This window comes from Xiphophorus hellerii, chromosome 12 (genome assembly GCF_003331165.1).
Source record: "Xiphophorus hellerii strain 12219 chromosome 12, Xiphophorus_hellerii-4.1, whole genome shotgun sequence".
Classification (NCBI taxonomy): domain Eukaryota; kingdom Metazoa; phylum Chordata; class Actinopteri; order Cyprinodontiformes; family Poeciliidae; genus Xiphophorus; species Xiphophorus hellerii.
In genome coordinates this window covers 9936628-9961651 of record NC_045683.1, presented here as the reverse complement: position 1 = coordinate 9961651, position 25024 = coordinate 9936628, and the positions used below count along the sequence as shown (strand labels likewise).

The 25024-nt window shown below is 36.6% G+C and overlaps 2 protein-coding genes and 1 pseudogene across 38 annotated transcripts in view; 1 reads left to right on the top strand and 2 right to left on the bottom strand.

Annotated features, from left to right (window-relative positions):
* camk2b1 (calcium/calmodulin-dependent protein kinase (CaM kinase) II beta 1) overlaps positions 1 to 16730 on the top strand; it is an 82656-nt gene extending 65926 nt beyond the window's left edge. For 19 of the 37 annotated variants that reach the window (XM_032579628.1, XM_032579626.1, XM_032579624.1 and 16 more), the window contains 7 exons: positions 4387 to 4476; positions 5681 to 5824; positions 6935 to 7111; positions 8310 to 8385; positions 8468 to 8562; positions 9365 to 9598; positions 11782 to 16730. In XM_032579628.1, the coding sequence (XP_032435519.1) occupies positions 4387 to 4476; positions 5681 to 5824; positions 6935 to 7111; positions 8310 to 8385; positions 8468 to 8562; positions 9365 to 9597 (815 nt within the window). In that variant the 3' untranslated portion in view covers position 9598; positions 11782 to 16730. The remainder of the gene's footprint in view (positions 1 to 4386; positions 4477 to 5680; positions 5825 to 6934; positions 7112 to 8309; positions 8386 to 8467; positions 8563 to 9364; positions 9599 to 11781) is intronic. The other 18 variants (XM_032579648.1, XM_032579646.1, XM_032579657.1 and 15 more) reach the window with 1 other exon arrangement.
* Positions 16731 to 16901: 171 nt separating this feature from the next.
* On the bottom strand, positions 16902 to 19674 carry LOC116730427 (nuclear factor 7, brain-like; annotated as a pseudogene).
* Positions 19675 to 22100: 2426 nt separating this feature from the next.
* LOC116730439 (retinol dehydrogenase 14) lies at positions 22101 to 24548 on the bottom strand. Its single transcript, XM_032579685.1, has 4 exons — positions 24161 to 24548; positions 23726 to 23968; positions 23326 to 23628; positions 22101 to 22536 (listed from the first exon to the last, which is right to left on the bottom strand). The coding sequence occupies exons 1-4, from the start codon at positions 24279 to 24281 to the stop codon at positions 22277 to 22279; spliced, it is 927 nt and encodes a 308-aa protein (XP_032435576.1). The 5' UTR covers positions 24282 to 24548; the 3' UTR covers positions 22101 to 22276.
* Positions 24549 to 25024: the final 476 nt, after the last annotated feature.

Below are 25024 nucleotides of genomic sequence, written 5' to 3'. Positions count from 1 at the left end.
TAACACCGCATTTCAGCTTTAGTTTTAGTGACAATAAAGCTGAAAAATTCTGACCAAAATTGTTTTTTTTTGTTGTTTTTTTTTGCTGAAGCAAAAGAGGCAACTGTGATTGTGCTTGCAGCCATTTTTCAGTAAATATCAGAAGCAATTTGCTAACTAGGATAACATGAGGAAAGGATGAGACCAGGCATAAACGTGAGCCGTTTTCAGGATTGAGTCCGTTAATACGTCTAAAACATTTGTTTTGTCTGATTAATTCGGAGCCAGTGATTTCAAATTGAGCATTGAGTATATTAAAATGTTCTCATATTGTTAATATGCACAATAACAATGTTGCAAAAACTGTTTGGTTGCTGTAAATAGTATGGTGTTTAATTTCCAAGTGAAGTGAATTCACATTTTGAATTATTTTTAACCAATCAGATTGATCCTCATTGCTACTGATGCTTCCAGTTAATTTAGATGATTGTATCGTTGTTGTGAAGAGAGACAAATCCAGCATCCAACCCAATGTAGTTTTTACGCCACATTATGACTAATTTGTTTAGGGTTCAGTTATAATTTTTGATTGACTGACTTGTTTCCAGAATTATTCAGATAATCTAAATTTGCATGATGCCAATCTTTGCCATTTCCAATATGTAATTTTATGTGAAAAGACGTAAAATTTCAGAGTGCTGCTCTTTTAACACAAAGCAGTCCTTGCAGACTTGCCTCAGAAAGGAGTTTGTCTCCCTGGTCAGCAACATCACCAGCCTGCCTTCAGTTTCCTTTGCAACCAACTGCTGTGCTCCTATTACTGAGTGGCTGAAAGGTACGACTTCACGTTTTAGCTGAGAAAACAATTTTTACAGCAGGTCATTGAAGGCTTGAGGCTGCCAAAACTTTAAGTATGTACATCCAGATATATTCAGAAACTTTGCTACGGAGTTGGTCAAAAAAAAGTATGGCTTTTTCCATCTTGATATCCTCAGAAAAACCTTTAAAGCTTGAAAGCTGTGTTGAAGTTGTTGTGTCGTCACAGCAACGTTTTATGAGGGAGCAAATAAACTGAATGTTTTTCATTTTATCGGGTAGTTTACGATGTAATGTGGGAAACCCAAACACACCAATTGACTTTCTTACATTTCTTCTGATTGGTTTGATCCTTTAATAGCATGCATAACAGAAATGCATCACTTCTAGAAACGTAATAACCTCGCTTTATTGCTTCTAAACATCCCTTTGCAATAATGAAGATGACAGTGGGTGAAATAATTGTTGAACATTTCTAGTGGGGCCAGTGACATAAGATTCACTCTAGATATCAGCAACAACTCAAGCAATCTACTATGATAAAAAAAAACATAATTTCGCAATTGCAGTGTTTTCATTAAATAGAAAACTCATTGAAAATGACATGTGAATAAGTTTTGTCATTAATAAACACTTCCTGTTATCTACTTCATCTTTGCTGCCAGTGGTAGCTTTGGTTTGATGAGCACATGACTCGTGATGCAAAACAAAAGTGTTTCCATTGCAGTTCTGCAAAATAAATTAATTTCTTTGTAGTTGAAAAATCACCTCATCTCAGAGCAAAAGCAAAAGTGAGTTTTTTCAAAATTTATGTAATTCAATTTAGCACATTTATTCTTGTAATTCCATTTTGCACAATTTTAAGGTCAATGGAAATGCAGCTTGTGACGCTCACTGGCACATTAAATAGTTTAGAAATACAGCAAGCATGTTTTGCAACAGACTTTTTTGTGAAAATATCTATTTCTAAATGCTGACATTGTTTTGACACTGGGATTTTTTTTGGCTTTCTATTCCTCTTTTATTCCAGTTTAGCCCATAATTTTTTTTAAATGTTCCTTAAAATGTGTTTAAATAACCTGGGTTGTTACCAACATCTGGCTAAGATTTTATTTCACTGGCCATATTAAAACCACTAATGAATTGTTAATGTACTTTGTAGTCCTAAAAGCCCGACAGTCCTCCTCTATCAAATTCAGCCCTACCGCCACACCCCTGTAGGAGGCTTGGGCAGGGTTGGGGCACCTTTGACAGAGACGTTGAGGCTAAAAAAGGGGGAGGCCACCTAAATTTAGCTTTGGTGGCTGGAAACCGCAACGGACCGCCCAGAGAGGCGTGAAAACAGTGAACACACGCCGTTCTTCTAGCGCCACCCCTGGAAGGCATTCGTCTCACACGGCACTTTTATGGATCTTGAGATTTAAACGGGGGTGACAGCGCAGAGAACACCTCATGAGCTAGGTGAGCGCGGGAGGAGGGGTCGCTCGTGCTCGTCTGGAACAGTTTGTGCCTTCGTAGTCATTTTGGGGTCTTGTCAGGTTAGTGCTGGACAGCTGCTTTGTAATCCAACACCCAGGTTGACTTTTGGAGGATGCAATCTGTTGTATTGGCCTCAATACTATGCTACTTGTTAGACTCAGTTACATTTTATGCTGCTTGTTTTTGAGACGGATAGTTATTCTGAAGAACGTTTACTGAGTTTGTTATTTTTAGGGTTGTTGTAAGATATTGACAAGTCAAACAAGTCATTGTTTCTGATGTTACCCTTGCTCTTAGAAGATTGAAGTGTGCAGATCTTCATTGGGATTTTTCCCACATGCATGGTACTTTTTAAGAATCACATTCATGTGAATGAATGTCTTGCAAAAGTATTAATTCTCCTTCAACCTTTTCACTCATTACTACAAACTTCAGAGGATTTCATTGAATGTTTTAGATGGATCCACACAGAGTAGTTCATAATTGTGAAGTAATAAGTTGCATGACATTTAAAATGTTTTATAAATAAAATATGAAGGGTGGTGAGTGTTTGTATTCCGCTTCACTGAGGCTATACTTTATAGAATCACCTTTTGCTAAGAAGAACTGAAGACTGATTTTTGTATTTTTTATTTTTTATGTTTTAGCTCAAACTGTCGTGTAAGACGGAGAACATCTATGAACAACAATGTCAAAGTCTTGACATAGAGCTCCAGTTGTATGTTGAAGCTTCACATCTGTCTCAAGTTTTTTTCAGTCTCCACCAGGTTCTTATACATAATTGTCCTGTTTTTCCTATCATCTCCTCCCATTCGACTCCTGACCCATTTGCTGTATTTCTTGGTTTTTATTATGTTTTTTGGTCGCCAATGTTCTCAAATAAACCTCTAAGGCAGGAGTGGGCAAACTTTTTGCCGTGTTTGCCAAAATTGTGGCACCAAATAGAAAATAACAAAAACTAAAATCAAGCAAATAAAGTAGTTTATATAGGAAAGGGATTTTATTCATTGTAGACCCAGAACATAAAAAGGAGTTTGCTTGTTTGCTGTAGTAAAAGAAAGGAATCTAGTTTTCCTTTTTTTTTTTACTTGATCAAACAAGTGTATTCTCTCCTTATTCTCTCTATAAAGACAGGGTTTGGGCCACTGTCTTTCAAAATGTCTACCATATTTAGCGAAGTTTAATAATTTAGCTTTTCAATAAAGTGTCTGGATGGATGTGGTTCTACCTATCATAAAAGTTTGGTTGTAAAAATACAAATACTTTATGTCATACTTTACATTTTCCATTCTACGAAAAATGTGTCTGTAATAATTTTACCCTGATTCCACATAGAAAGTCTCCATCTACATCAATCACCTTTACTGAACAGATCAAATTTGTATCATTCTTGAACTGCAGTGTGGGGACTGCAAAATCAATTCAAGAGCCACAAATGGCCCTCAGGCTGCAGTTTGGACACCCATTCTCTAAGGTCTTCACATATTACCACTGAGATTAAATTACATTCATATGGACTCTATTTACCAAACAAGTAACTTTTCAAGGTATATTTGCACTGGGGTTATCTTTGTAAAGACAGTTATACACCACACTTTTTAGTTTTTTTGTCACCAGTATTGAAAGTCATTTATTCTTTTCCTTCCACTTGAAATTTTTGTTGTACTTTGTGTTGCTCTGTCACATAAAAAATAGAGAAATGTACATTGTAGCTTTAAGAAAATGAAGTGAGCAAACAGTATGAGTAATTTTTCTCGTTACTGCAGCCATCACCGTTGTCATCATCAATCTTTTGCTCTCTGGTGAGAATCGTGGTAATGTCACAATAAAACCCCATATGCAGCAGCAGCCCCAGCTGTAAATCTGAATGAAATTGAGTCATTAACCATGATAATGATTACCTTTAGTTGCTTCAAGCAAAGAGTTGCTTTAATTTCTCAGTGTGAGGACAAAAATCGGGTCTTTACATGTTTACAAGCCCCCGTTGTGTTGTCTCCGCCGCTCCTTTCGTTATTTCCCGATTGTGTTGTTTCTTTGGTGGAAAACATCCGCCTGGGTTTCATCTCTTGATTTACTTGTGTTTGGTCTCATTCTGTGTGTGCATGTTGTCAGGAAAGAGCTTAGACAACAGCTCACTTAAGGCGCAGTCCAGCACAAGTTCCCAGCCTGATAGCACTCAGGGCTCCTCAGCTGCTGTGCACTGTAAGTCAGCATGGACTGCCAGGCTCAGCCTCTAACATTCTGATCTTGTACCAAAAACAACATTTTTGTTGTTTTTTTTGGGGGGGGGGGGGGGTGGTTTCCATTTGATCCCTGCATGGACTAAAATCATCCACCTGCTGCTGTTTACCTCTAAATCCCAGAGAATCCCTGACTTTTGCAAAATGAGATTTTTAGATTTTAACCTGAGCCTTTTTAAACATTTACTAACAGCATTGAGAAATTAACAAATTAGGGCTGGGCAATAAAGCAGTTTTATTAATTCATCTTTTTTTTTTTATGTTTTAATGTTCTGAAAATCAAGATTTTTTTCTCTTTGTGTTTCCATAGTTCATGCTGATGTCGACACTCCCAGTGCAGCCATCTTGTTTGACACTCTAATTCAAAGTCTAAATAAATAAAGATAGAATATAAGGGCAGATTATGATTTTTTTTAAATTACCAGAATAAACTTAGAATATTAGGAAAAAAGGGTATTAATTTTGAGATAACTCCTACATAAAAAATTTTAATTGAAATTAGAATGTTGATCATCTTATGAAGTTATAGGACAAGCTTAATCTTCTAACACACCAGCATCAAATTATAATCAAATTATTATCAGTGGTAGGACTTTGAGCAAATGACAAAGTCTATTTCAAGGAAAATCATACGGACTGAGCTGGTCACTCTGGAATAATTGTTTCTCATTGAAAAATATTTTTTCCTCTTAATTTTAAGACATTCTTCTGGTAAAATTGCATCTTTATCCTACTAATGACAATATTCTTGTAGTTAAAAGTTCTTGTAGCCCTTTTTTTATTTTTTATTTTAGGATAGAAAGCGAGTAAAAAATCAGTTAAATTGGATCTGGTAGAAAAAAATTGGAGATTAAATTTTTCAAGCCATATTGCCCAGCCCTAGAACAAATATATTAAATTGCTTTAAATTCAATTTTCTCAAGTCAATCCTCCAGCTGTTTTCTGAATTACTCTTTGGCTCCCTCTCATGGCGTCAAATAAAGCAACAACAGCGCTGCTTAATTCTCGTGTTGGTGTTATTTTTCTCACATTTCCAAGCATGGATTTTGTCAGAATGTTATGCAGAAATGTTGTTGATGACAACTGCTCACGGCGAGGAAGTTTGTGGATTCTGGGGGTCGCTTTGAAATTCAAACGCCCCCATGTTCCTCCCTTCCCAAATTCAGCTGCTGCGAAGTTTGCTGACCTGCTGGGCTCTGTGCGTAGAGGCTCAGGGCCCATCACCGACGGAGAAGGTAGATCCAGCACTCCGCCTCCAGCTGCCCTCTCCGCCCCTTCCCCTCCACACACCCCTGTTGTCCCCATGCAGAGTAAGTGGGCAGGAGTCAAAACAGACTCAGCAGTAAACGACCTCTAAATGAGAGTTATAGTCATTTATCTGGCATCTGCTTTTCCTCTGATACCATGCCAAGATGCTGCATGATGAGAAGCTTGGACAGATTACAGAACAGGGTCAGAACTGATGTGGAACAAGGGAATTGAGAAAGCTGAAATTTAGCGCTGTTATGCTCTACAACGAGATGCATGCAAACTTTGAGCAACAAGATATAAAAGTACTTTTAAATGGCCATAAATAGAACTGCAGGAAAGAGATTTAAAAAGCTGCACAAAAACATTGCATAGTTACAGGATGTCCTCAGTAAAACAGTCTTTAAAAATAATGGAAAATAGCCAAAACAAGATACAATATTTCACAAAAGTTACTCTAGTGTTCAGTACAAATCTAAGAAAAGGCAGTCATTTTTAACCCCCAGAAATAAATAATAACCTTTATAAGTCCAATGACAACCCTGATAAAGGTGCAAAAAGACCAAGAGCAAAGTTTTTTTTAAAAACATAAAAATACCAAATGTGAAAATATGTCAAAAGACAATTTATGTAAACTGTGAAGAGATAGAAAACTTATGTAGAAGTCTTGTTTGAAAACTAGAGAAAAAATACTAAATGTAATTACAAAATAACACATTTACTATGAAGCTGTTAATAAAGTAACTTTTGTAACTCTGTTGCTAACATCGCTCTTCTTCAAAACTATATATATATATATACATGTATATATTAAAAAAACAACGTAAAAGTTTATTTAAGCTTCTCATTTAAGTATAGTTCCATAAATTACATTAAATCACATAGCAAATTAACTCTTTCTATTAAAAAAATACAAATTCTTGTTTTAATCCACCCAAAAATGAGGATTTTAAATGAAATAATGTCTGCGTGTCAGAAACTATTAACATATTTGATGAAATAACCTAATTTGTGAAAGTTCCAAAACAGCTTTTAAATTGACTTGAAATTTACCCATTGCTTCATTTTTCTGATCTTCTTCATGTTTTTTTCCCCCCATCTTATTGTTTGTAATTTGTTCTGTATTCCTCTATCATTCTATCCATCCATCCGTCCATCCTGGACCCCCTCAGTGTCCCGGCTCACAGACCTGGTAAGCAGCGTTCGCAGGGTGCCGCCGCCCGCTGCACCCGATGGCGACGCCACCTCGGCGCCGGCCCCCATCACCAAGCCGGCCCCTCCACCTGCACACACCACTCCCCCACCTCCCTCCCACTCCCCCTCCAGCCCCTCTTTGTCCTCATCCCAGAGTGAGTACTAAGCCCACAGCAAACCCCGGCCCCCCCTTGCTGCATGGTGGCCAATCAGAGGCTGTGATCAGATGACTTTGGACTTCAGTTTGGGATTGATGCTAACATCTGGATAAACAAGCATGTTCTGCAAAGTGAAGTAGATCATGTTGATCTAAATGCAGATGGTTTATTTTTATGTTTTTGAGCCTCATTAAACCTCGTTGATGCTGTGCTGGTAGATTACTGCTGACTGCAGGTGACTGCTTTAACTTGTATTTCAAGTTAAATGTCACAAGCAAGAGGTGACATTGCTTGTGACGATACTGAACGATGTGCCATGTCCGCGCGTGTGTGTGCTCTCTTAATAAACTAAACTGTTTGTTCAGGATCAACATCTGGAAGTTGCTGAGATTTTTCTTATTTATTTTAGAGCTGCATCTAATCATTATTTTAGTAATCGGTTATTCTGTCGATTAATCAGGGAAAAAAATTATTTTTAAAAATTTTTGCAGATTTTTCATTTAACCACTTAAACTTATTTTAAATATTAGAATTACATTAAAAGATGCAAATGAACAAATAATTCAGTTCTTTTTTAAAATAATTACCTACAATTTAACAACAGCATTTCTTTAGTGAATGTTTGATCAGTAGCTAAAAATACATCAACATGTGAAAAAATCAGCCTTTCCTGCTTGACATAATATCAATACAGTGTAGGACTATTCTGTTGATTATTATTCTCTTAATCGATTGGTAATTGGACAGCAAAAGCTGCATAAAGGAGAGTCTCTTTGTACAGATTATGAACCAGGTGAAGCAAAAACTGCAACACTTGAGAAGTTCTGGGTAAAACATAAAAGTTTTCATCTTAAATGAAAAATTTATTTATTTTTGCATATTTTGGCTTAATTACTGTTCGGACGATGTTGTTCTTTCAGCAAATGGCTTTTTTTGAGTCTGTAGACTCCAGTTAACAATTAATTGATTACCAGATTAGTTAATGATTATTTCAATGATTGATTAATCATTTAATTCCCACTTTGTCTTTTAATTAATTCTGTAAAATAAAGTAACTGCTTTGTGTGGAGTCATGGCCGCCTTTGCCAGAGCATTTGTTTGGTTGTATTTAAATGACTAAACTAACTTGCCTCCTTCAGTCCAGCTCATGTTGTTGGTTACCTTTATTTTTACGTATTTCTTCTGTTTTCTGCAGCGCGCAAACAAGAAATCATCAAGATCACCGAACAGCTGATCGAGGCCATCAACAATGGAGACTTTGACGCTTACGCGTGAGTCTGGGATGTCTTGAATGTTTTGTGTCATTTGAATAATTTGGGATCTTGAAAACAAGCCCTGCTGTTCTGTTGTCAGTAAGATCTGCGATCCTGGGTTGACTTCGTTTGAGCCGGAGGCGTTGGGAAACCTGGTAGAGGGCATGGATTTCCACAGATTCTACTTTGAGAACCGTAAGATATAAACATTTGTTTCCCTAAGATTCCTCTATTCCTATATTTCGTCCACTTTCTCTAAGATCTAAGATTCCCTCAGATCATTTCTCAGATGTGAATTATGGTAATTAGAATAATATGTGATGTGATTGCCTTCCAATGTCAGTGGAACCAGTTGAAGTTAAAAATGCCACTAGAGAAGTTTTGGGTAAAACAGATTTACAAAGATTTTCTTTTGTCTTAAATGCAAAATGTATATTTATTTTATAGTTTAGATTTAATTGCTACTCTGTGTTTTTTCAGCAATTGGCCTTTTTTTGAGTCTGTATTCTTCAGTTAACAGTGAATTGATTACTAAATTATTTCAATAATCAATTTATTACAATTAATCTGATTAATTGTTTCAAATCTAATTGGATTCTCTTTAACAGGGGTGTCCAAAATGAAGCCTGGGGGCCATTTGTGGCCATTGGATTAGTTTTGTGTGGCCCCTGACTGCAATTTAAGAAAAGCACAAATTTGGCCCTCAAAGACATTTTGTCTTTTTTTTTCCCGTGGCAAGTTTACAGTATATCTTCTTAAACAGAAAATGTAACATAAATAAAAGTTTATTTTTTTTTTGTTAGCCTTTTTTGTGCTTTTGTTTACAATTTCACACAACATAGATAAAGTACATTGAAGGCTGTTATTGTTACGCAAAAATGAGAAAACCTTCCAGGAGCATAAATTCTTTTCCAAGACACTGTAGATCTCTTTTTATCTCCATTCTCTTCGTCTTTTGAATAATCGAAAATAAGTAATGTCTTTTTTTTTTAATCAGTTTTGGCTAAGAACAACAAGCCCATCCACACCACCATCCTGAACCCCCACGTCCACCTGATCGGCGAGGACGCCGCCTGCATCGCGTACATCCGGCTCACTCAGTTTGTCGACAACCAGGGCCAGCCGCGCTCCAGCCAGTCGGAGGAAACGCGTGTCTGGCATCGCAGAGACAGCAAGTGGCAGAACATCCACTTCCACTGCTCAGGCGCGCCAGCTGCGCCTCTCCAGTGAGGTACGAGCCAGCCAACTGGGCAACACGGCAGCAGATGGCCGCCTCACTCACAGCATGTTTCAAAAGTCTCACGGGAAGAAAATTATTAGAGTTCCTTCAAATGTATTGGAAACTTTTATAAAGATTTGTAAAAAAAATCCTTCAAATAAATATATTTTTTTATTCAGTAGTTTAATCTTACACTGAAAATGTTTGGGAAAAAAACCCCAACTTGAATCTGAAACACTGTTTTTCAGTTTCAAATCTCTTTTTGTCTCAATTTTGTCTTCTATTTCAAAATCATTTGTCAGTTTCAAATCTTTTCAGTTCCAATAATTTTTCTCAGATTAATTTTTTTTCACTTTATGAGCCCAATTTAGCTCCAAATCCATTTAAATCCTTCATTTGTTTGATCATAACACATTGAACTAATCATGATGAACGAATTATTAAAATAATTGTTAATTGTATTTTAATCAATAACATTTTTATTTTATCATTTTAAAAAGTAATCTAATTATTTATTTATTTACAATGTTATGTATTTCTAATTTTGTATAAAAAGACTTAAATGACTAAATTTTAAAAAATGCAGAAATTGGCCATTTTTAAAAATGTGATTAAATCCTTAATCGCCAAAACAATTGATTGCTAAAGTAATTGCTAGTTATTGCCATAATACTTAAAACCCAGGGAAGCAAAAATTCATGAATTAGAAGTTGTTAAAAACTCTGATTAACTTTAAAAAGCACAGCATAAATGGAATTAAATGCTTCAGGTACTTTTATTCTAACAGCATCATTTGGGATTGCAGTTGTAACCCATGTGTCATTTTCTAATAAAAACAAGTCAGTTTAAGATTTGACATTATCCCAATGCAGTAAAAAAAAAAAGTTTCTTTCAAGGCTTTTTGAACAATTTCACCAGGGAGGCCAATAAATGTGGCTGCTGCACTGGGTGCTGGTTTGTCTGTGTTATAAGTTTGATACCATGGAAACACCCTTGATTAGACGCTAAAGACCTTCAAACTTTGGAAGGACAACTGTTTGTCTCCAGTGGCTGGAAGAGAGAGAAGGACACAAAAACACCAGGACAGGTCTGCAGTAATGTCCTTGTTTATCTTTAAAAAGTGTTTGCATGACACTTTTTTAAAAATCTCATAAAAGCAAGAAAATGAAACCGATACTACATCTGCAGAAGGTCATGCCTGTAATTTTTTTGTTATGTAGGATGTTTTCTACACCTATTTCTCCTCTATAAAATGTGACTGAACTGCTTGGAATAATTTTAATATAAATGCAAATTAATGGTGGACAATATGGATTTAAAATTTTATCACTAATAATTTGATATTGGGCGATAAATTGCCCCAGAAGTTATTGCGATATATGATAATATTGTTGTTTTGAGACTGTTTTTACGTAACACAATGGTAATGGCACAATAATGCCAAAACACATTCTCAAAGATCAGTGAACTTTCAATTCTAAATTCATTTAGCAGTGGAACTGGGAGACATTTTAAATATCCAAAATAAATAAATAAAATAACAGAAACAACAAATAAAATGAATTATGAAGTCTCTGTAAACAAAATTGTCCTTAAAAAAGGGCTAGTTGAGACCAAAGCATGAGGCTGAAGACTTTTACCATGCAGTTTTTGACAGAAAGAGAGAAAAGAGAAAAATAATAAATCATGCAAGTGAAAATTATTGAATTTGTTGTAATTTATTTATTGCTTATTGCGACAGACCTATTCATTTATAATTAGCTTCTTTAGGACACAAGTCACATAACGAAGTGAAATCTGAGTCACTAAACTGTACACAATGCCTGGATTTAATTATATATTCTAATTTATTGACATTTTGTGATACTTTAATTGAAAAAAGTAAATAAAAAAAGGGGGTAAAACTAACAACTTTGGGGGATTTCAACACCTTTAACTGGAATTAATGCTGATAATAAATCAAAAATTTTTATTAATAGAGTTGTCACAATAAATGATAAACGATTCAATAAATATCCATCCTAATACAAATGATTACAACAACAACAAAAAAAACAAAACAAAATGTGAAGAAATAAAGACTTAATTTTGCTTATCCAAATCACTCTTTAGCAAGTCCTATCTGTGTTTTTAACTTGGACAAAGCTTAGAGTGTAAAACCTGTGATTGCATCAGTCGTCTGTTCTCCTTTTCAGGGCTGAATGCTGTAGTTGTGTCTGTCAGGAATGATCTGCTGGAGAGAGAAGAGGAAGGGAGGAAGGAACACATCCAGTGTTGACTTGGAGGACATGGCTCGTCACGCCTCAACAATCAAATCCCTCTCTCACTGGACTCCATCCCCCAGCATGCACCTCTGCTTCTACAACTGTGACCCCGCCTCCGTCTGCATCCACAAAATAAGCTTCTGACAACCATCGCTCCACATCTTCTTTTTTTTCTTCTTCTTTTTCCTTTGTGCTGCTTCTTCTTCTTCTTCTTCTTCTTCTTCTTCTTCTTCTTCTCTCCAGCTCACTGGGTGTTTGATTCGGGGTGTGGCGCCCCCTACCTGCGGTCTCTCTCCCACCCCCACAATATTTTTGTGACCCTCTCTTGTGCTCCTGTGAATCCGCACCTGTGTGACATAAACACTGCACTGGAAATACAGTATGTAAAGTTTTAAGTAAAATCTATTATTATCATTACTATATTATGATTATTATTGTTACACATTTGCAATTGTATATGTAATTTGTATAATTCAGATTTCTTGATGCCAGTGGTTTTTAGAGTTGAAGGAACTTTTTTGTTTTATCTTTTTAAGGAAGCATGTTTTATTCCCCATAGTAACAGTGACTGTTTTCTTGTTTTTTTATTATTATTATTATTATTATTGTGGCTGTTAAGTGGAAAAGGTTTATTGGCCATTTTTATAATTTGCTTCTTCTACGTTAGCTATAATACTGCACTTGAAGTCATGGCTGAAACGTTGGTTTTAGTATTTTTACTTTTATCGTTCGGTCGTTTTTTGTTGCTTTTTGGATGGGACGTTTCTGAACGTAGAGTGTGATTATACAGCAGGGGTCAGAAGTTTACATACAGTCAAGGATGGGATTAGGTTTAGGCTGCAAGAGGTTAATTTACTTTTTTCTGTGTGGAATGGGTAAAAAAAACACATCACTTTTATCATTTTAAAAAGCAAGAACTGGGCACACAAGTTTGATTTTACTGTGGATTTTCCCTTATAACACAACAAATTCAAATTTATGCACACAAGCCCCACCAATATTTGGTAAAGCAAGTTGCCTCTCCACCAAAACATTAAGCTTCTGGCTCCATATTCGACCAATCTTCTTACCGGTTTATTTAAATTGGTTTGTGTGGTCTGTCTGTTCAAAATTGAATTTTTGTTGGGTATTTAAGTCTTCTTTTTTTTAATAATTACCGAAACTTTGTGCAATGCATCGGTATCACTGGCAGCAAAACTGCCACCAACATGCATGCCAGATGGTCCAGTGTACTTGGGTTTGAAACAATATGAGAGTTTAAGTGGTAGATTATATTATAGTTTTGCTCTCTACATATAGAGAAAATCTGCAATTAATTCAAACTTCTTTTCAAAAGTCCGTCTGGTTGTTTGTTAAAAGTGAGGGAGCTGGGGGAAAAAACAGCATAAATAAACCAATAACTGATGAAAGTAGGTAAACTTATGACCAGATCTGTACAGGATGTGTTGGTGAGCGCGGTCATGCTAGGTAGCGACGTAGCATTCACAGTCCACTCCAGGTAACTGAGCACAATCAGAGGAACCTGCAGTTGTTTCTTAGCTGCACTGCGAAAACACAAAATCTGATCAAGTTGTCTAGTTTCCAATGCAAAATTCTTTAAACGCTTCAAAATAAGACAAAACTAACTCATAAGTAACTTTTATTTTTTCATATCGATAGAAATTACTACTTACAGATTTTTTCACTTATAACAAGACATTTTTCTCATGTAATAAGTGAAATTACCAGTCAAGTTTATTTGTGTTGCATATTTAATCAGCAAGGCAGGTCAAAGTGCTTCACATCATAAAACACAAAATTAATTCAATCACCAATTGAGAAAGTAGTAACAAACATTACATTTTGTCAAGTGCCATTATCAATACACATCAAATATGTTTGTTATGGAGCACTGATTTAAATGAACTCAGTGTTTCAGCTGTTTTGCAGTTTTCTGAAAGTTTGTTCTAGATTTGTGGTGCATAGAATATGAATGCTGCTTTTCCATGTTTGGTCCTAGTACTTTTTCATTCGCAATTGACTTAAAACAAATTCTTATCTTCCTAAAATGTTGCTTAGAAGTTAGTGTTGTCTTATTTCAAGGGTACTGAGATATTTTCACTGGAAACTTTACAAAAATACTTGAGAAGATTATTGTAATGTTAGTGGCAGAAGAGGCTGAAGTCTGACACACCTCAGTAAATCAAGACGAAAACTTTCTTTTCCACCTTTCTCTTACCTGCACTCAGGAGCTCTGATTCATGTCTTACAACAGCTTAAAGCTGCAAAACCTACAAAATGCACAAGAAGAGCATGTTGTCTGTAGTTGTTTTCTGCAAGCATCAAACATAAAGTTTCAGATGAGGAGGAAGCTCTGCTGAAACCTCCCTCTGTTTTCAGTCAGACCTGAAGCTCAGTGATTAATCCTGTGCCTGCTTGGGGCTCTTTTTATTTTCGGGGTAGACGGGGATGCTCAGCCGGTGTCTCCTGTTGTTGCTTGGAGACGGATGAACACCCGCTTGAAGCTCAGCGCTCCTTCTTAAAAAGGCAGAGTTATTTTTAACCTGCCCTGCTGGCTGAAACACAACAGCAGGTTCTTTTTTTTTTTTCTTTAATTGAAAGCGACAAAAGAAGTCGGCTCTCTGAACGACAGATCCTTTCGGATTTGTGACCTTTCTCGTTTCTGAAGCCGTAGAGCAGAAAGCTGGTGTTACTGCTGCTTTTTTTTCCCCAAATGAAGCACATTCAAAAATTAAGACTCCAACCTGCAGCAGTGGGGAATTATGAAGGTTGTGTTTGCTTGGTGCTTCAATCATGTCGGTCTTTTAATACAGTGTGCAATATATTTGTATGTGTGTGTAGATTTAAAGCCTTCAGTGTGTGCTCTTTGAAACCCTGGGGGAGGTTTAGGAGGTTTATGAGAAACAGGAACGGGCCTTGAACCCCAGGATGGTTTTTTTTTCATGCTTTGTTTTTTTTATTTTTCTGTGCTTTTACTTCATTATGTTCGGTTTGTGTACAGTGTTATTAGCCTTTCATAATATAAAGTGCTTGTGCCAGAGGCAGCAGGGTAGAGCAGATGGACTTTGCAGCACTGAAAACTGATATTTGTTTTAGAAGAGGTTCGACTCGCGATCAGCTTCGCTGTTCTTCGTCCACCACTGGCTGCCTTCGCGTTTTGTATCACCGCTCGGTCCGAACAAGAGATTCAGAGAGACCCAGCTGTCGGTTTGGTGAACAGTCCTCAGGTTTTTATTTATTTTGAGTATTTATTTATTTATTTTAGTGGATGTTTTTACTGTGCTTTTTTTTCTTATTAAGTTGTTTTCCAATTGCGCAAGTACTGTCTGTAAAACCTGTTCTTAAAGGGATAGCACACCTAATTTGGCCGACATACAATGAGTTAGGTCTATGGAGTGTCAAAAGTTCAAATATTTTTCAAAAAATTATAATAGAGTCCAGAAAATTAGGTGTGTAATAATTAATTTAATGCCCTATCAACCACATTAATATCTAAATGTGGAATCCACTAATTAAAAGTTTAAGGTAAAGGTAAAACCATATCAACTTATTTCATTTACTCATGCATTTGAGCACACAGTCAAACTTATAAATTATACTGAGATAATTATTGTATTTTTGTAAATATTTTTATTACCAACATATTTGATTTATTATAACACATTATAAATGAATAATAAATCCATTAATAATCTACATATTTTTTTGCGAATTATAATAATTAAAAGACATTAAAGTAATAATTTATTTTCCTTACTGAATTGGGGCACATTTGGACTTCCATAGGGGACACTTTATGACTTATATTATTATACAGGATTGTATTTTGCGTCAGCCGTCCCTCGGATGTTTCAACACTTTCTTGAATTTTGTCAGATGAAGCCTTTTTCCTCACCACTGAGAGTTTGTGTCGTACTCACGTCTCATCCAGTAAGGACGCTCCTACTTCAACATGTTTTAATACTATGAGGTCAACCCTTCTCCAGAAAAAAAAAGAGAAATAGCAGCATGTACAGTACAAAAGTGATGTTTTTCTGTTCTTAGTGTGTTTCTAGCCTTGAAAATCAACATAATAAGACTCACATATTTAAAACGAGGGAGTTCACAGTATTATAGCACTGCTGCTAGCAGCGTAGCTTTCATCTTCTTTGCATGACAGTCAAAAGGACACTTTTAGTTTTTTGTTGTTTTTATTTGGATTCTCATTTTCTACTGAATGCTGGTAAACTCGACCTTTCTCTATTTTCTGAGCTTTTTAAGTGCATATAACTATTTTTGTCTCCAGATGATATAATGAAGATGATTGATATGGTAAGGATTATTATAATCATGACTGTGGCACTAAGGAGGACTATGATAAAGTCGACATTGATGATAATGATGATGATGTGTTGATACTTTTGCATGCTTTTCTATGGGTTCTCAGTGTTGTCAGTACAGCCAGCAGGAGGCGCAGTCGCACCACATGAAGCACAGACAATGTTTTGCATTTAGTCCAGAAATTGGATCAGAGAGACGAACCGGTTCATTCAGGCTGAGCTCTGAATTTTCACTCTGAACGTCTGCGTTTTTTTTGTTTTTTTTTTCCTGCAGCAGAAACTAAGTTGCTCTGACAACACTGAGGTGGTTACTCTTCCATGGGAGTCTCTCTTTTTCCCGCTCCCTCTGTTTCCAACCTTCTTCAATCATTTCTCTGCAGTCGGCTCTTTCTGGTTTCCCTTTGTCTCTTTTTGTCAGTTTGACTTTCTTCTCTATAATATTAACCCTCTAGTTCTCCGCTTCTTCAGATTATTGCTCTGTTCTCTTACGTGCTACACGTGTTTCTCTAACTTCAAGAAAATGTGTTAAAGTGTTATCAATAAAATGAGTTTAAATAGAAACTTCAGTGTCTTTCTGTGTAGATGGTTTTTAGTTTACATTAACACATCACTCCAAATGTCATAAATGTTTATTAAATCTCTCAAAATGATCATTCAAATAACCATGTGGACTTTTAATATCTGCACAAAGAAAAATACAGCAAAAAATGCATAAAATATAACAAAGGAAAAGAATTTCCAAAATATTAGATTTAATATTCTGTTGTTTATGGTAAGAAAAGATGAGCGTACATAAAGACAAACTTTTGAAAGCATTTCATAAAGAAAACTAAATGTACATAGTATATTAAACAGACACTGCAACAAAGTAATCAAACACCATTTGAACTTTTAGTTCAATGTTCTCAACCATTCGTTAATAATAGTGTTGCACCGATCGGCTTGCCAATGATTGGAATTGGCAGATTTTTATCTTGATCTGGTTTGACTTTGATCGGCAGGTTAAATCTGTTTCCCATCACACAACTGAACACAACTGGTGCATTTTAAGGTTAATAAAAAATACATTAGACTGGTATAATGCTGCGATAAAGTATTAGCCTTATTAGGAGTTTTTAATATGTTTAGTTTTATATCACTTTTTTTTTTTTTACCTTGTTAAACAAATGTGAAAACGAAAAATTTGATTCTGAGTTAGATTAAGGATTTAATGTATTAAATAAGAAAGACAGTATTGATTTTGTCACCTTTTGCAACAACTGATATTAAGCCAGTGTAGTTTAGTTATCTTTTTTTTCTCAATAAAGGAAATCATCATTTGAAAACTGCTTTTTATATTTACTATGATCCCCTTACTAAAAGTTTTTATGATCTTTAACATTTAAGTGAAATAAAGTAAACAAAAACAACTGAATCTGTAACATTTTGAAAAAGACTAATCTCCATATTTCTTTAGTAAAATAAACGTTTTCTGTGTTACAGTTCTTAAAAAGAAAATAAAAATAGACTAAAGCTGGAAGCATTAGATAATAAAAGTCAAGTAAAACTTGACTTAAAGAAAACACCAGTATATCCACATACTTTATCAAAAGCAATTATAAAAAGATGATTTCTAAAAAGCTCATAAGAGTCCTCCAACGTCAAATTAAAGGGAAGGAAAATGTCCTGTTAGTTTTCAGTTTTTCATAAAATCCATAAACAGCTTGTCTTGGTTACATGACCTCAGAGTCTTGTTAAGGTTATACAATATTAAAATATTCCAAAGCCCTAGAAGTAAAATGAGCCCCTTAAAGAAAACCTTAACTTGTTATTGGCCAGAGAAAGTTTGGTTTTATTGTTATTTGTTAATAACAATAAATCCACCTTTTAGGATTCATACAAAGTGATTTTTTCTTATCTATCATAGTTCAAAAATTACAAAATTAATAAATTCCCAGACTTCAGCTTTTCTTCTTATTTAAGGAATTAACTAAAATATTATTTTTACATTTAAGGATTTAATGTATTGAAGAAGAAAGACAGTAAAAGATTTTTTACATGATCTTTCCCAATCATGTAAAAAATCTGTAAAATTACACAAACTTTTCAGTTTCACATAATTTTGATCTTTGTCGGTTTTGCTCCAGCAGCTTCTCCAACACTGAAATATGGGAAGAGTTTCTCAGTGAAAGTGTCTCTGTAAGTGTAGATGTGGGTCATGTCTTCAGAGTCGTAGAAGGACACGAAGCCGCTGTCGTAATCCAGTTGGACTCTGATCCTCTGGAGACTCTTCTTCACGGATATGGACTTACTGTCACCATCAGTGTATTTTCCATCTTCAAAACATAAACACCAGATTCCAAATTGTGGTGTAACATCTCTCTTTCCCTTAATGTCAACGGATTCTTTGACCAGACCCAAATACCAGTCAGGATGATCTCCCACCTCCACATCCCAGCTGTGTTTCCCTGAACTGAAACCCTCAGAACCAAACACTTCAATATAAATGTTTCTCTCTGGATTTTCAGGAAACTGCTGCCATGCGTCTCCATGTGTCAAAGTGGTCAGATCCTCAGACAGATGGATCCATCCATTAGCAGTGTTTGGGTCCAAAATGACGGGACTGAAGTGGACCTTGACCTTCATCTTCTCCCAGACTCTGAAGGACAGGTTGCCCAGGTGTTTGGCCACATCTATCAGAGCTCCTGAGACCAGCTGTGGATCTGGCAGTGACCTCTGACCTCTGGCTCTGCTCTGGGTGGCTTCATAACTGCTGAGGAACGACACGTTGTCTTTCTGCAGCTCTTCTTCAACAGCAGAGATGCTGTCTGACAGAGAGGAGATCTGCTCCTCAATCCTCTTCATCTTTCTGCTGATAGTCTTCCTCTTCTGCTCCTCTTCCTCCCCCAGAGCTGCCAGTCTGGACTCCTCTTCCTCTCTCAGGAACTGGTGGAGCTTGTTGAACTCTGCTCTGATCTGTCTCTCTGTGGACAACACCTGCTTCTTGGAGTGTTGATTCACATCATCGTATGTTTTCTCCACTTGTTCGTGTTTGTTCCTCTTGTCCTGCAGAGACTTTAAGTCAGATTTCAGCTGCTCCTTCAGCTCACTGACTGCTTGTTCTATAGGAACCACTTTGTGACTCTGGTGGAGAGAAAACTCGCAGACAGGACACACAGCTCTCTGCTCGTCTTCACAGAACCAGTAAGGAACCTCGGAGTGTTTCTCACACACCACCTCCTTCTTCTTCTCTTTTCCCCTCTCAGTTGAAGCTCCATTCTCCTTCCAAGCAAACGAATCAGCGAGTTCTTTAAGGAAGAAGTTGATGGACGGATCCTTCTTTTACAGATGGGACAGTTCTTGTTTCCAGTTTTCCCCCCAGAATTCCTGCAAGCAGCTTGAACAGAAGCTGTGGTTGCAACTCAGAGAAACAGGATCTCTGAAAGTCTCTGAGCAAATATGGCAACACAGGAAACTTTCAACAAGAGCGATTTTCTCTGCCATTTTAGCAAATTCCTCTGCTGAAGTCAGCAGGGACGTGCGGTGAGGTTCATAGCTGGTGAGGCACTGACTTAATCATATTCAGATTTACAAATATAGACCCCCTGCATGTTATTGTTTATGTAAGGAAATTGCGCGCATGTGGACGACGCTGGAGGGCAAAAAGACTATTTCCGTTCACTCAATCAAACTTGGACATGTAGATATTATTCATTTCGTGCTGTGCTCCACAGCGAAGGGGAAACCCGTTAAAGTACAACCCAAAACCACGTCTTTTGTCGCTCTCGGTATCAGCGCAGCTACGCGCAGACTCGTTGCCATAGCAACTGACAACAACGCCACAATAAAAAACACTCAAATATTTCCCAAGCAAAAAGCAGAACATTCAGTCTGTTGCAGTAGTATTGTTTTAGTATTATTTTGCGATTATTAATTAATTGCTGTGGTAAGAGGAGAAAACTATAAATATATCGCTGCACTTGACCTTATTGTATGGCTAGCTCCATGGCTAGCTCGCTTACAGTATCTTACTCTGCAGTTGTGGAATCACAATGTCTGGGATCATGAGCGCCCCCTGCCATGAGGCAAGAGAACTGCCTGCCTCACCTCGAATCTGTTCTCTGCCGTTTTTGATCGCTCTTCAGCACATGAAACACGTTACACACACAATTGGTGACAAAAAAAAAACACTGTACATTATATACATAAGTTAAATTATGGAAAATCAGTTCATACATTAAATGTTTTTTTAGCCATTTTATTGGCGAACATGCTCTCAGAATGGCAGTCAGTGCAGTCAGCGAGAAGTTGCGCAATCCCAGGTGAGGCTCAGCTCGCTGCTGCCTCACCAGCTTCGCTTCCGAGCATTTGAATGGGAAAATGCAGAAATTCAGCGATTTTGAAGAAAAAATAATCTGAACTTTTTTAAATTAAATGAAAAATAGGTATAGTACAAACCACAGGGTGAAAATAGCAATATAAATGATTTTATCATTATTTTCCCATGATTACAGGGGAGGCTCTGCCTCACCTGCCTCCCCTGACCGCACGTCACTGGAAGTCAGTATGTTAAGTTTTAGTCCTCCTTCTTAGTTCTTCTTTAGAGATGGGAGACTTTCCTGTCACGGTGTCGCTTTGTTACGCAGAATATTTCTTTAAGTTTCGTTTTCTTGTTCTGGGTCGGGTATACTGAATTAAAACTGCTATAACATAGCCTGGCCACTAGATGGTGCTAATGCTTTTCTCTTTTAAGTAAATGATAAGTTGTAATTTTTACTTTTTAAAAAAATGTAAGCACTCATTTTTCCGAAGTTTTCGTTTTAATTCGTGCTGGAGAATCCAAAAAGGACATTTTAAGCAATATTGGAAAATAATCATTGTGATGTAATTTTTATATTATCATTGACATTTGAGCATTAATCAAATGAAACATGAATGTATATCTAGCATTGTGGTGTAAAAATGTCCCTATTTTTGTAATAACTTCTTACATTTCAGGTCTTCTCATTTTGCATTCCTCAGCAGGTTAAATGATTATTAAGAGTAACAGAAAAGATTGAACTGTTAGTTAGTGAAATGCTGAAACATCATAAATTGAACTTGGATTAGACTGCATTCTGGACAGGCAGCCAGACATTTAATGCAGGTGTGTAGGACCAGAAACAAATCTAAAAATTGCACGACATTAGCCCTCAAGGAACTGGAGTTTAAAATCTGCCATGTTGCATTTAATCTGAAGCAAAGAATAACTTCTCAGCCATTTTCTTCTAAGTCTGAATAATCTATTTTTAGTTTGAATCACCAATTACTTGTCATGCTGGTTGAAGTCAAGATCAGAATCCAGCAAACTGAGTTTTGCTCCAAATCATAAACCTCGCAATGGCTTTCTTTCATTTTGGAATGTTAAAAAAACTAATTTTGTAAATGTGGTGTTTCCATTAAATAAGAAATGCATTTAAAAATCACATGTGAATAAGTTTGTTCATGTGATAAATCATTAAAAAAAACACACCTTCTACCACTTCTTGTTGTTTTCTTTGTCTTTTCTGCCAGTAGTAACCTCCGGTTGTTGAGCAGTTGGGGGGAAAAACACCTCACCTCAAACTTTTTATCAAACATTTTGAATTGTTTTTTTTTTCCAAAATTGGTGTGTTTCAATTACTGATATTTGATTTTTACAGCAGCTGAAAGCACAACTGTTGGATATTTCAGCCATCCTTCTGTTTAAGTGTACAGAAAATTCAACCAATAAAACAGAGATTATAAAAAGATTCAAACCCAACCGGCCGTCACGGGTTCGATTCCCTGATCCGGCGATATTTTCTGCATGTCTTCCCCCCCTTCTGTCAGCCTACTTTCATATAAGGGACACTAGAGCCCACAAAGGACCCCCTGGAGGGGAGAAAACAAACAAACAAACAAAAAAATGATTTTAAAGCAGCCAAACATTTATCTTACATTAAATGTTTTATTGTTTAGTTAAAGCATAAAAAACATAATGTTACAGATTTTTGGTGAAAATGTAAACAACTGAACAGGAAAATCCACATTTTTCACAATGTTTACAATATAAACATAATGACAATGATAATAAATAACTTCAGTGTAAATGTCTTGTGGCTCTCTGATTATGCCAGTTTCACCAGCCTCTCACTGGCCTCCCACAGTTTTTTTGCCACACCTGCGTCTCTTGCAAATGGACGCAGAGTGGCAGGCTGGCAGTCCACGAAGTAACCCCCGCTGTGCTTGGCAGCTTCGTCCGACACGGCGCAGTAGATGACGGTCTGAGCTCCGATCTCACACGGCACAGAAAACATCCACATGATCACCTGCATGAACATCCGGAACAGGAAGGAGAAGTGGCACGTCCAGCCACTCTGGACAAAACCTGGAAACAGAACGTATGAAACAGTTAAAAACATAATCAAAATAATCAATTCAACAACCACCTTTCAACAATTTTCCCGCAAAGGAAAAGAGAAACTACTGAGACGTATTTTTTAAAACTAAAATTATGTAGCTTAGCAAAGAATCTCCAGACAAATCACAACCAAAAATGCACAAAAAAAACAGCAGCTTTTATCGAAGCACAAACGTTTGTTGTAACATAGACAAAAATATTAATTTGAAGAAATTAATGGAGGAACTAAGCATGTTTCTTGTTGTTATTAAGATATTAAAGTCTGGAGTTCTAGCAGACAGTAGGGCTGTCACTAACTTTCTCCTTTGATTGATCTATAGACTAAATTTTTTGAATAATCTATTTTAGTAAACAATTTAGTGTTTAATCTGTTACTTTTTTGTATTCAACAAAAAAATATATAAGTGGTGAACAACCAGAGGTAAAAAAAATGGTAAGGTTATCCCAAACTAAAAAATATAAATTAAATATGTTAAGAACATTTTAATGCGTAAATAATATTGGGGGCATTTGATCAGTGTTTGTCTGGAGTTGGCACTTCATACACACAGGTTGTTCTTTATTCTGGCCTAATTCTTAATTTACCTTTTATTTTTTGTATGTAATAAACACCAACTTTGGCTGGAAGAAAAAAAAAACAACTAAAATGAACAACATTTTGGAAGAGATTTGTCAAAATTAACTAAATTAATATTAATTAGGGCCACCCTACTATCCAATATTAGATTTGAGGAGAAGGAAATGAAAGGTTCTTACCAGGGTGCACGGCACAGGAAGTGACTCCTTTTCCCTCGGTGATGCGGGCCAGTTCCTGACTGAAGTAAATGTTGGCCAGCTTGCTGCGGCAGTAGGTGAAGAAGGGCAGCAGGTTGTAGTTGAGGTCCTGGAAGTCCAGCTTCTGGTATTTGTAGCTGGAGCAAGTGAGAGTTATGACCCGGCTGGGGGCGCACTCCTTCAGCCGCGGTAGAAGCAAGTTGGTTAAGAGGAAGTGGCCCAGGTGGTTGACTCCAAAGCACATGCTGAAGCCGTCGTCTGTCCAGTCAAGGATGCCGGGCATGCCTGAGGAAGACCCAGTATGGAAATGCATTACATGACATGACCTGGGCATAACCTGTTTTAATCTGATGTGTTTTATGTCCAGGAAGCATGAACTTACCTGCGTTATTTACCAGGATGTGCAGACTCTTCTCCTTCTGCAGAAACTTCTTACAAAAGTCTCTTACGGAGCGCAGGCTGGCCAGATCCAGCTCCATGTGGAAGACATTAAAAGATCGACTCTGAAGTTTGATCTCTCTCACGGCCTCCTCAGCCTTTTCAGGGTCTCTGCAAGCAATGATGACACGGGCGCCTCTCGTTGCCAGGGCAACTGCTGTCTCCTTGCCAATACCAGAGTTACCTCCTACACCAAGAAAAACATGCTTCCGTCGTTATTTCATCTTAAAAACTTTAAATTGATAACAAAAAGGGACCCTGCTGTAATTAGCACAATTCATTTAGCGGCGGAAATTAGCGGGTAAAAGTGATAATGATTTAATTGCAAACTTTACTGCAAAAACAATAAAGATGAATAGCAGAAGCAATGTTTATTTACCTGTAATGAGAACCGTTTTACCATCAAGTCTTTTCAGCTCCGTGAAATATCTCCTCCTTTTCATCCATTTTAAAAGTAAAAATACACTTAAAGAGGCAATAACTGTATAGAGAAGATACATTTTCTGGTTAGCTCGACAGTGATGCTGCTACAAATGTTAGCTTGTTAGCATGCTAACTGAATGACCGCCCTCAAATAGTCCGACATTCCGGATCTCTTAGTTGTAACCGGACATAATTCAGACTAAGCTGAATACAAAAAACGGACTTGTATTACTGTTAGTCGCAATAATGTAAAGGAATCAATTTGCACTGGGTTTTTTACAACCCATTTTTGGCTTATTAAATGATGCGTTTATACGCCGAAGATCTCGCGAGAAGACACAAGTCTTTGTTGATAATAGAAATTCCAGATCCTCTTCGAGATCCTGTCCGTTTGGCTCGATTTTTTCTGTTCCCAACGGATCCGACTTAGTGTAACTTCTGTCAGTTATGTTAATGTTCTTCAGTCGCCTTAAAATGAATGTATTTCATTAATTCTGGTGAAAAATAACTTTACAGTACAGGGTACACCAAACTAACAATGCAAACAATATAATTAAAAACTGAAATTAAAAAGATTTCTACTGTATGGAAAGTAAGGGTCTAAGATTATACTATCATAATAAAACATGATAAGAATGGTATATTTGACGAGCAAGTGCAAGAAACAGTCAAAGATATTTAATACTTCAATAATAAACAAAGACATGACCTAAACAACATCTCATTTGCATGCTGTTTATAAAAAGCCTAAAAGTTTATCATCTACAAAACTCAATTTGACTGTAATGGACCGAGGAGGAGTTACAGGATATATTAGAAA

What these genes read in the sequence shown, in the direction of transcription:
- LOC116730439 (XM_032579685.1), bottom strand. Translation starts at nt 24,281, where the DNA reads ATGTATCTTCTCTATACAGTTATTGCCTCTTTAAGTGTATTTTTACTT. An exon ending in TAAAACGGTTCTCATTACAG is followed by an intron (nt 23,969 to 24,160) that starts GTAAATAAACAT and finishes TTCTTGGTGTAG; the next exon opens with GAGGTAACTCTGGTATTGGC. An exon ending in TTCCTGTGCCGTGCACCCTG is followed by an intron (nt 22,537 to 23,325) that starts GTAAGAACCTTT and finishes TTCTGTTTCCAG; the next exon opens with GTTTTGTCCAGAGTGGCTGG.